Raw genomic sequence first — 12282 nt, forward strand, 5'->3', positions numbered from 1 at the left:
TCTTTTACATTTACTCTTCCATATGAAGTTCAACCTGATTGGAATTATATTAAATTAATCATTAATTTGAAAGAACTACCATTTATATAAGGGTAGGATTTTGCATCAAGGAACATACATATCTTTCTATTTATTTATATCTTATTTTATATATTTAAATAAAATCTTTTCTTTATATACATTTGTTCACAGCTTGTAAAATTTAGTCATAGATATTATATATTAGATTGCTGTACACATGCATTTCTTTTCTGTTTAATGTTTAAACTAATTATTGCGAATAAACAAAAAGCTATTTTTGTGTGTGTCCACATCTATCTATCTATCTATCTATCAATCTACCAACTATTTTGTTAAATTTTCACATTGGTTCTAATAGGTTTTTAGTGTAGTTTCTTGGAATTTCCAAATGCAATCACAATATTCAAACAAATAACCTTTCTTTCCTTTTGTAATAAAAAATGTTATGACGTTTTAAGTTTATTTTTTATTTTTTTATTTTTTTTCCCTGACCCTAACCTCTACACTACTGAATAGCAGAAATAGTAGGAATCATTCCTGGCTTGTTTGGATCTTAAAGACAATACATTTAGTATTTTACCATTTAGCATAATGCTTGCTTTTAGTTTCTTACAAAAACAATAACATTTTGAAAGCTGCCTTATGGTTCTATATTACCATGAATTTAAAAAAAAAAATTGGTAATGGCTGCCTAATTTTACAAAATGCTCTCTTGCATCTATTGATGTAATTATATGACAACACTCCTTTAAATGATATCTTAATTAGATGGTGAGTTATTAAGAGATAATGAATGTATGCCCTGTTTTTGTATCAGACGGGAATGCATCTATTCCCTTAATGCAGACAAGGTTTATCATCATGACAGGAAGAAGCTTCATAAGACCAATGGTATTAGTATTTCATATTACTGTGAAGGTCTGAATCTAATTTATCTAAACCACCACCAACAATAAGCATTTGCTGAGTGTTTAATATATATCTGAAGCACTGTTGAAGACTCTTTTTTTTTTGCCATTATCTTAGTTACTTTTCACAAAGATCGATTGAAATGGACACTTTGTTATACTCTATTTATAGATGAGAAAACTCAGGTCTTAGGGAAGTTAAGTTACTTGCTTAAGATTACACAGTAATCTTAAAGGATTCAAATCCAGTTATTAAGACTTTAGAGCCCACAGTTTTATCTACTATGTTATACCTAGCAAAAGTCAAGCAATTTATAAGAGGATCAAACATTTCATGAGCACATTAAAAAGTATGCTGTGGTCATGGAAAAGACTTCAACTTCTTTGAACACTTATCCAAGTCTAAATAATTTGTGCCATCCTTTACACAGTGCAGCTGTGAGATTTTGAACAATTTGCTCAAGTTTTGAAACACACTTTAAATTGCTTTCAAAAATCCAGTTTGGCTTTGCCAGCAACATTCTCTATATGTAAGATGAATTTTACTTGAATGAAAATAAGGGGATGGATTCTTTAGTTTCATGATGAATTGGCTGCTGTACCACTGGCTCATCTCATTCCACAAACCTATTTGTCAAATAGCGCCCAGACTATTTTGAATGGCTCCTATCAAAAGGCCATGTGAAAGAAAGCGTTTTAGACGACATGCTACCTACATCCATTCCTCTGTGCATAAAACCCCATATTAACATAATTATGGCCAGAGGACCACGTTTGCGAGCTCACTACTATAAAACCAATTCCTTACCCTCAAATTGGTATCTTTTAGTTGGATGCATTTTAATGGCATGCCATTGGCTTTCACCAGGGTTTTTATCAAAATAACAGGCAGATGAAAAGAATGTCTGTCTGCCTTTGTTAAAAAAACAAACAAAAAAAAAAGTCTACGACAGCCCGAGCAAACTAATAAACTATACTTAGAAGTAAAATGAAATGAATAAATAAATCCATTTTATAAAATGTTGCCTAATATTTTTAATCTAATAGGTATACAAGTAAACCAGTTTTTCTAGATATTAGGTTCCAAAGTTGCATTCTAGATATAATATGATTTATTTTGGACTAATGAGTTATTTGAAAGTATGTTTTTACATTTCCAAACAGATGGGATATCATATTATTATTATTGACTATTATTTTAATTATATTGTTATCAATAAATGTGTTTAGTATGATCCAAGAACTTTAATAACCATTTCTTTATAGCCAAGCACTAAATATTCTTTGGATGCTTAGGAAAAACATGTGATTCCTTAATTGTTTGGATATTTCAATTATGTCACGTAAATCTTCTATATCCTTTTCTTTATATTTTTTCCAATTCTGAGAGAGATGTGTTAAAAATCTCTGAATATAGCATTGGTCTTCATATGTAACTTACAGTTTACAAAAATACAGAAAATAAAGAAACAGTTTAAATGATATCACAAGAAATAGATAAAAAAATAAATATTAGGACCGTTGAAACTAGAAGACAAAAAGCCCAGTCTTTTCAATAAATCAGAGTAGAAAAAAAGAGATTGTGATAGATAAAGAGATTTAAGGATATAAAACTGTATGTTTTGTGTGGATTCTAGTTTGTACAAATGATCTATAAATAAAGTCTTTTGGGTTCATTGAAGAAATTTGAATATGTTCAGGATGCTATGTAAAATCATAATCTGCAAAAATGAAAAGGAAAATAATTTAAAAAGAAGTTTGGAGAAGAATATATATTATAGATTCTCATTTTAGTTATATTAATATATAATTTCTTCATTACAATATGTGAGTATTTATAGAAAATGCTGGTTATTTTACATTTAATGACAGTTATACACAATGACAATTGTATTGAACCTTTATATATATATATATATATATATATATATATATATATATATATATATATATGTGTGTATAAAGAAAGAAATTAAAGGATATGTATTAGGGTGTTAAGAGTGATAATCTGATATGATTTTGTTGGTTTGTTGTCCATATTTTCTACCTATAATAGTATATATTTACTGCTTCTGTAATGATAAAAGTGTATTCAAATATTATGGTGGGTTTGTAAATTTGTCCATGAAGATCTCTGCCTAATTTTCATTTAACATTTTTTCCTTTGTCTTAGAAGTATACAGTGTAATTTTGTTTTTCACAAGATCTGGAAGTCTCTCAAAAAAGAGAGGTAAATTCAGTTTTGTTTAATGTTAGAATTTTTCTCATCTAGAAGTATTTTTCATTTTACTTTATTACTTTATTTTCTGTACTTAGCTATATAAAGTTATATTTATTTTTATTTCTCCAATGATTTAGAAAATACATATCTTCTTTTTAAAAATGTGTTTTTGAAAAGCAATTCTTGGCTGGACATGCAAATTTACGTGGTGTTTATCTTCCATAAAATCACAGAAAATTTTGGTCTTTAGATTATTTTGTACATATCTAGTAGGTAAGTCCATCATCATAGAACATACTGTTTATCTCTTTATGGCTCAAATTCAACTTTCATTAATTGTTCAGAGAGCAAAATTCCAGATTGTTGAGCCTCTCGTTTCTGTAATTTTTCCTTTTCTTCACTTACTTTTTAAAGGTCAAGCTTAGTGTTCATTGTTTAGCCTCAAAACGATGCTAATGTGAAACTAAAACACAAACTGACTTGTTTACCTTATTTTATGCAATCTTTTATTCTGGTATAAGTATACTCATCTTTGCCAATGACTGAAACGATACAAAAAAAAAAAAAAAAAAAATTCTGGCAAAGGAATTAATTTCTTATTGCTCCCATACTAGTGACTTCAAACAACCCACGTTTATTATGTTATTCTGGAATTCAGAACTCCATATCAGTCTCAGTGAGCTAAAATCAAGGTGTCAGGCCACATTCTATTTTGAGGCTTTAGGGATGATGTCTTTTCCTGCCTTTTCCAGCTTCCTTTAGAGACTGCCCATCTTCCTTGGCTCACGGCTCCACATCATTCCAATCTCTGCTATTCTTGTAACATCTCTTTCTGTTACTCTGATCTTTCTGCCTCCCTCTTATAAGAAGCCTTATAAGTGCATAGGGTCTGCCTGCAAAATACAGAATAATCCCGTATCTCATAATCCCTAACTTAATCACATCTGTAAAATTTATTTTGCCACGCAAAGTAGCATATTAAAGGATATGGGCATTTTGGGGGACATTATTCAACATGATACAACTCATACAATATTTTCCTTTCCCTTACTCCCTCCCTTAGTCAACAACTTATTTTTCTCATTCTTCTGCGCAGAGGTTTTCTACTTTTCAGACTCTATTTTTTGAATAAGTATGGCAATTTTACTATGTACTGTTCCATCTTTCTGGGTGGTCTCATCATCTTGAATCTTATCATTACTCCGAAAATAAACTTTATGTGTTCCTTCTCAAAGAGATGGTTCTCAATGAATATCATATATTGTGCAAGCTCCAAAACACAGGAGTTTCTTGGTGGTTCACATCCTACATGAAATGAATCTGCAATACTCCCATTTCATTCAACCATTACTTGATCAGGCTAATAAGGCTAATTATCTATTTCTTGGAGACAGGAAATTAGAGACTGCTCCTAAGTTCACAGTTTTTGCTACAGCACATTTGCATTTTTAGGATTCCTGCATTGCTAATTTTTGATAGCTACGCTCCTCCATTTTAAGGTAGAAGTTTAATTCTAAATTAGATCATTATTAGGTACAGCAGTTTTCACCTGTTCATGTCAAAATTAGGACAAAATAAAACGGCAGCAGGACCCAATCCCCCAGCTCAGTTTCCTGGAGGATACCTTGCTGAACTTCATTACAAATTCTCTCATATCCTTGTGCAAGACAGTTACATAAGAACTTGGGGGAATTCTCTTAATCTTTAAAACTTAATCTTTAAAAACTGAAGTTTTGAGGCACAGAATGAATATTTTAAAACTTCCCAGCTGTTACTAATAGCAAACATGCTTTAAGGGAACCCTGAAAAAACAATGAAATTTGTTCTATAATTACTTTAACAAAACATCCTAATTAAAAGGGCAATCCATAAGGAATTAGAGTATTTCTCTAAGTTACTGTTGCTCTTCACACTGCCACAGCCAAGCCAAGAATGGAAGAGGAACTACAGAAACCACAGAAGGAGAGGGGATTGTTCTCTACCTCTGCACAGACCACAGGACCTCTGTTTAGTTGGCTTGCAGGGCTCAGAGATACTATCTGAGGAGTAGATCACTATCTTGGAGTTCACCAGGACACTGAAAGCAAGAAGGGAAAGTTATGCAACAGGAAGCGCCTGGCTAACATTCCAGTTCCCTCCAAATGCAAATGTCTTTGGCTAAGACGAGGAATGCCTTCCATTTCCGCTGGTTTTCAAAATGACTGCCTCTAGCTGAATAATATTGTATGTCAACTATAATTATATATATATATATATATATATATATATATATATAACAGTCATGGGATATGGAGTACAGCATAGGGAATAGAATCAATGGAATTGTAATAGATATATATGATGTCAGAGGGGCAATTGATTGGGGGAGGAAGGTTATCACTTTCTGAGGGGTGAAATGTCTAACTATGGCATTGTTTTGTAAACCTGAAACTAATAAAAAAAAAAAAAGAAAGAAAGAAAGAAAGAAAAAGAAATAGACCTCTATTCCTATTTAAATGGGGAGAGTTTTCCACATTATTTTGTTTACATACAATAAAATTTGTCAATTAAGAAAATAATAATTGCTTCTTCCATATACACAATTTCAGACAAATCAAGCAATTCTATATCAAAAGTTCTGACTTTGGAATGTTTAGAATTCAAAGCTTTCTAACATGAACCATGAAAGTTTGGAAGAAGCCATTTATATCTTATTTTATGATTTAAACAATTACGTGAATGAGATGAATATTTAAAGAAAATTTCCTTAGCTTAAAATACAAATAAATAAATAAATAAATCTATGTGTGTGTGTGTGTGTGTCTGTGTGTGTTTGTATGTGTTTACTCTGTCTCTCAGAGAGAGAGAGAGAGAGAGAGAGAGAGAATCATGAAGCTGAGTATCCTTTTGGAGCAACTAGTGACCACTTCCTAGGTTGTCTATTTTTGCAAATATTAAATCCTATAAAGAGTTACATTTTAAAATATTTGAATAATGCAGTCAAAATTAAAAAAAAAAAAAGAAGGGAGGAAGAGAAACTGAAATCAGTTTAGGGGAGTATATCAGAGCAGAGATCACACACAAGTTAATAAACTGAGAAGGCGTTAGGTCCAAATGTGTTTGGTCCTATTAATTTCTTACAACAAGTACAACACTGCTTTACAAAGCAAGAGAAACACATCTCTTCCACACTCATATAGTTAAATGCTCTGAATTGGCTATTAGTTTTGACTACGATTTAAACGTGAACAATCTCTCTCCCTCTTTTTTTTTCAGATAGTATAATTATATACAGAAATGCCATGTAAAAATCTAAAGTCATGATCTTATTATTTTCACCATTCAGGGCATCTTAATATGGCAATCAAAGATTGCTTATAATTGGTTTAAAGAGGAAGCCTTGAGTGTACCAGGTCTGAAACTGGAGGACCACAGGTGCTACAGTGCAGAGGTCTCAAGGAGGAAGTGTTTGAATTGATTCCACTAATAATTACAGCACACCTATTGTAAGCATTAGTTGCTGAGGGGATGTCAGACTCTCTGTATCATGCCTCACATACTCTGGGCTCATCTTTTACCGCAGCCATTACTGGGCAACCAGCCTCACAAAGTTGTAACTGGATAGCAGTTGCTTCAGCTCCATCACGTATCTCTTTTTTGACCAAGGGTTTCTGGAAACCATTCTTGGGAGGCCTGTTGGAACTCATGCACGTGCCACCTGGAAGTGCAAAAGAGTCAGTACCCCATGGGCCAACGCTTGACTGGTGAGGGATGGGAGCTGGAGATAAAATGTGTCATCCTTATGTCCTTTGATGGGCGATTCTGAGCCATGCTCCAGTCATCTTCAAAGGTCCCGATGGGATTGAGCTCCAGTGAACCACACAGTAACCAGCCCATTTATACACCTTCATGTTGGTTTTCTCACCTCCTGTGCTTCTCTCTCCCCCAGTTCACTCCTGCTCCTGGGATCCATTGCAAATAACCTACTGCACATAAGCTGCTGGCACAGACCCTGCTTTTCTTTTTAAATTAAATTTATTGGGGTGACAATGGTTAGTAAAATTACATAGGTTTCAAGTATACAATCCTATAATACATCATCTATATATCACATTGTGTATTCACCACCCAGAGTCAGTTCTCTTTCCATCTAAAGGTGAACAATCTCAAATCATAATCCATAAAAGCATTATGTGCAAGTATCAATATCACTAACATTCTTGTATTAATTTTTTATTTACCGTTTTAGATCATTAATGTATATATTACGGGCAAGGACAGAATTATCTAAGGAATTACAATCCCAGTGAAGAAGTGGAAGAATGAGAAACGAGGCAATATTTGAAATGTGTTAAGATAATTGATTGTTAAATGGGTAACATTTGGATGAGTGAGGATGCATTTTCAACTAATAGTGGCAGAAATAATTTTCCTAAAGGCATTCGTATGCACTATGCTGTCTCATACACCTTCCCTGTAAACCTAGTCAACCCCCTTCTCCTGAAGTTTCTAGTTCCAGTACTATTTGTTTTCATGAAGTCTTTTCAATCAGTGCAGACATTATCTGTTTATGCCTCAAGAGAGCTGGCTGTTCCTATCTCTTTCACATCTATACTCCCCATCACTCGTCACACTACAGATTCTTAATTATATTTCATAATAACTGCATCAATACTCACATAAGGAAAAAGTAAGGAGGAATGCTGCATGCAAAAGAGGGACATTATTCAGCCAAGAGCATGGAAAAGTTCAAACAAATCCAATTAACCAGCATTTATTAAGACTGTACTCATGAGCATGACATAGGGAGTCTTAATTAAAATGGATGCATGAATTGGATTATATTAAGATTACATGGATATGAAAAGCATGCAATTAAATAGAAGTTCTGTGCCATCCCAGGAGCTGTGATTTTACATTTTGTTTTCACTTAGACTGTGAGTCATTCGGAGTGAGGAGAAAGATCACATAAGTCAAGTGGAGAGCCCCATTCATCTTGGATATTTTATAGGACCTTCATCACCTCTGCTCCATTTATTTTCACTCCTTCCAGTAAGAGATACAGTCCCTTAGGTTTGGGTAAATTATATGACCTCATTTCTTAGAAACTTTTGCCTTGAATCACTGTCTCTTATTGTCACTGGATCAGTTCTAGAGCATTAGTTGAGGGTTTTTCTCTGATGACCTGGAATGGACATTGACTCACAAGACCTGGTCTTGAGTTTCAGCTCCACAGTTACTAACTGAGTGACTTGATCGAGTTAGTTAAATTTTCTTAGCTTAAGTTACACTTCTTTTAAAGTAAGGGTAGATGAGAGAATAAAGGACAAATATATAAACTCTAAAAATTATTTCTCAAATAAAATAGAAAAAAATAAGGTATTTATATAGTTTAGCCTAACTGCCCTTTTACTCTTAAAATAAGGCCAATGACATTAGGCCCTTACGACATTAGGCCGAGCTATCCTGGATTCTTTGCCTCAGTTCAGCCACTAACTAGGCTCTTTATTTTCCTTCTGCCTAGATGGCTCTTGTCTGACTTATTCACACAGCTACCTTCCTCACTGCCTTAAAGTCTGTGCTTATATTTTATCTAACCAAAGAGATCTTCTCCCTCCCCCATATAAAACAGTACTCCCGAATCACTTGCCATTCCCTCTATCATGCTTTATTTTTCTTTAGAGCATTTATCACTATCTATCTCTATCTCAACAAAATGTATACTCCTTGAGAGTACAGAGTTTATTTATTGCTTTATACTAGTAACTAAAATAATGCCTGTTATATATAGATGTGGAAGAAGAGACACGTGTTAGATAAATAAATACATACATTAATGTTTCCTAACCTATTAGTGAAAGGTATAGAAACCATGAAGTGCGACTATAGCTCCATAACTTCTCAATTTATATTACCTAAGACAAGTTAAATAACATCTAATCTTTAAGTTACTTTTCCATAAAATCTTATATTACCTCTAGGGGTGTCCTATGTGAATTTTATATGAATCTCAATATCTCATCCACAAATGTCTGACAACTATCAATGGAGCAAATAAGGCAGATTATCCTTTATATAAAAATAAAGTGTCAAGTATTAATGACCATAACATAAACAAGTCAAAAATACAAACTGCTGTTTTGCAGAAGCATTGTAAAACAGTAAGAGAGGCTATGCAAAGTAATAACATTTCATGATTATTATCAGATATTATGGCAGTTTCTGTGAAGAAAATGTTTAAGGTCAATTATTCAAAATCAAATAAATAGAAAATAGATCATTTCAAATTACCTTGAAAGAAGTAACTTATTATGAGAACTGTAAATAATGCATCATTTATATTTATATGGAATTGTTGAAGACTCTATATGCATTAAGCGTTTTTGGTTTTCTTTTGCATCTAAAGATATAGGAGGAATAAATATCCCCAATGTTGCAGTTCATTAACTTTTTTTAAGGGAGCCTTTGAAGCTGAAGTAACAAAGAAGAAATCAGAGTGATAGTGAGTGGGGAAAGGTCTTACCATCTAGATCATTCTCTGGGGTCTCTGCTGTGTACCAGTTGGAAGGTGGTCCAGTGCCATTGACCGTCATGGCTGACACTTGAAAGCTGTACTGACTTCCTTTCTCCAGTCCTATAAAATAATTTTCCACAGAGAAAAATAAATTACTAAATAATAAGTATTTCTAGCTAGGTTTCAAAAGTTTTAGTCAAATTTTAACAATAGTAGCATGCTTTATGCTGTTTGAATTGGTGTGGTGATTATTGTTATTTTGGCCAAAAGGGCAGAAATATTACAGCCAAGAAGTCAAATTATCTTTCATATATTCTCATTTATTTTTTTCCAGTTTGTAAAAATGTATCCCTGAAAATAGCTTCGGGGCAGATGCAGAATATAAAATATGAACGATGAAGAAATAATAAAAAAATAGCAAGGATCATTTTTCCTCACAGTCCAGAAGAGGCCTGCCTATAAATCAAGAACAGTCAATCTGAAAATTTATGTCTTCATCGCCCATTCAAGGTCAGTGATTATGTTTTCTTTGGGCCAAGAAAGAAGACTCCAAAGCTATTGCATTTCAGCAGAAAATACTAGGGCTTTCATCTCTCAAAGCCGTCACAGGTATGCTTTGTTTTGCATTGCTTCCATAGTAGAGCATGACAAAAGTCTACTCTATGATAATTTGGGCATATAATATTGTACACTGTGATGACATTAGGACTTATTTTTGAGTACACAGAGAGTACAGGTAGACGAGAGAGGCCCCGTAGACCATTAGTGTAATATGTACAAATTTTTTATGTAAATAAGTTTCCTTTTAGCGAAATTCCATAGTAGCTTCTTAACATGACAAATTATTGTAAAACAAGTGACATCTGTCAAAAGATCACGTGACTTTTCTGAGCTGTAGAGGACTCGGCATACATTGACAAGTCCTTAAATCTCAAGGCATTGCACAACCCTGATAAAGACAAAAACATAATCCCACTTTGCTTTTTTCATTAATTTGAAATCCCACAAACATTTGGTGCCAAGAAAATAACACACTGGAAAAATAATGCTTATATCACATACAACATTACATTACATATTTGTAGATTTTTGCATAGGAAGATGAGCAAATCTTGGTGTTAAGTGGAATTATAACTTACTACTAAGAGGAGATGGTGTTTTAAATGATGGTTAGAATGGACTTCTTAATGTCAAGAAGCAGTTTCCTCCACTAAATAGTACTATTAGAGAAGATGACTTGATTAACTCACCTACATAAAGTATCTATAACACAAAACGCTGTCCTCTTAAGAGGCTTCTAATTTTATAAAATGGACCAAAGCTCCATGAAGACATGGATTGAGAATGGTGTTGGTGTATTGTTTTTGTTAAAACTGGTGTTTTATTTTTTTATTTTATTAAATTTGTTGGGGTGACATTGGCTGATAAAATTATGTAGGTTTCAAGGGTACAATTCTATAATACATTGTCTGGATATTGTGTTGTGTGTTCACCACTCAAAATAAAATTTCCTTCTGTCACCATATATTTGACCCCCTTTACCTTTTTCTACCTACCTGTCTCCCCTTTCCCTTTGGTAACCACTAAACTATTTTCTATGTCTATGAGTTTTTGTTTGTTTGTCTTCCTTATTTGTTTCTTACTTTCAGTTTTATATCCCACATATGAGTGAAATCATATGGTTCTCAACTTTTTCTGTCCGACTTATTTTGCTTAAGATGATATTCTCAAGAGGCATCCATGTTGTTCAAATGGCAGTATTTCATTTTTTCTAATGGTTAAGTAGTATTCCATTGTATATATGTACCACATCTTCTTTATCCAATCATCCGTGGAAGGACACTGGTTGTTTCCATGTCTTGGCCACCATGAATAACTCTATTCTTAAATTTTTGAGGAACCTCCATACTGTTTTCCATAGTGGCTGTACCAATTTACATTCACACCAGCAGTGTATAGGGGTTCTTTTTCTCCACAACCTCTCCAACACTTGTTATTACTTGTCTTGTTGATAATCGCCATTCTAACAGGTGTGAGGTGGTATCTCATTGTGGTTTTGATTTGCATTTCCTGAATAGCTAGTGAGGTTGAGCATCTTTTCATATATCTGTTGACCATTTGTCTGTCTTTTTGGGAGAAGTGTCTATTCAGTTTAAGGTAGAGTTAATTTGTTCTCTTACTTAAGAAAATAAATGTTACCCTGGTAGAAAGAGGGGGTATCTTCAAGAGCAACCATCACAGTGAATCAGCAATATTTGGGGGCCCACCCTGAATGGCTGATATCAAAAGATCTTTCAACATTGCATTGATTGATTGACTGATTTGTTCATTCATTCATAGGAGGTGGGTTAGAGGAAAGCCATTTGTAATCAAAAGCTGTTTTGTGTATGTATTTCTAAAAGTTGTTATTTGGGATGTTTCCTAAGTTGGACTAGTGAAAATATTGAATAGTATTTTTTTAAATCAACTGGTACAAAAGCATTGATTGAATCCTTTTTAGAGTTATTCAGATTCTATAGCTGCAAAGGTAGTCTTCACTTTTTATTATGTAACATATATCTCTTTCTATCCCTGCATTATCCCCTTATCCTTTTATATAATCTCACAACCACACATTTATTGCCTAAAGTCAACAAGTC

The 12282-nt window shown here is 33.2% G+C and overlaps 1 protein-coding gene across 3 annotated transcripts in view; it reads right to left on the bottom strand.

Annotated features, from left to right (window-relative positions):
• DCC (DCC netrin 1 receptor) overlaps positions 1–12282 on the bottom strand; it is a 1035569-nt gene that overhangs the window by 171716 nt on the left and 851571 nt on the right. For all 3 annotated transcript variants that reach the window (XM_074339962.1, XM_074339961.1, XM_019721869.2), the window contains exon 14: positions 9653–9763. In XM_074339962.1, coding sequence (XP_074196063.1) covers positions 9653–9763 — 111 coding nt within the window. The remainder of the gene's footprint in view (positions 1–9652; positions 9764–12282) is intronic.

This window comes from Rhinolophus sinicus, linkage group LG09, assembly GCF_036562045.2.
Source record: "Rhinolophus sinicus isolate RSC01 linkage group LG09, ASM3656204v1, whole genome shotgun sequence".
In the NCBI taxonomy this organism is placed as follows: Eukaryota; Metazoa; Chordata; class Mammalia; order Chiroptera; family Rhinolophidae; genus Rhinolophus; species Rhinolophus sinicus.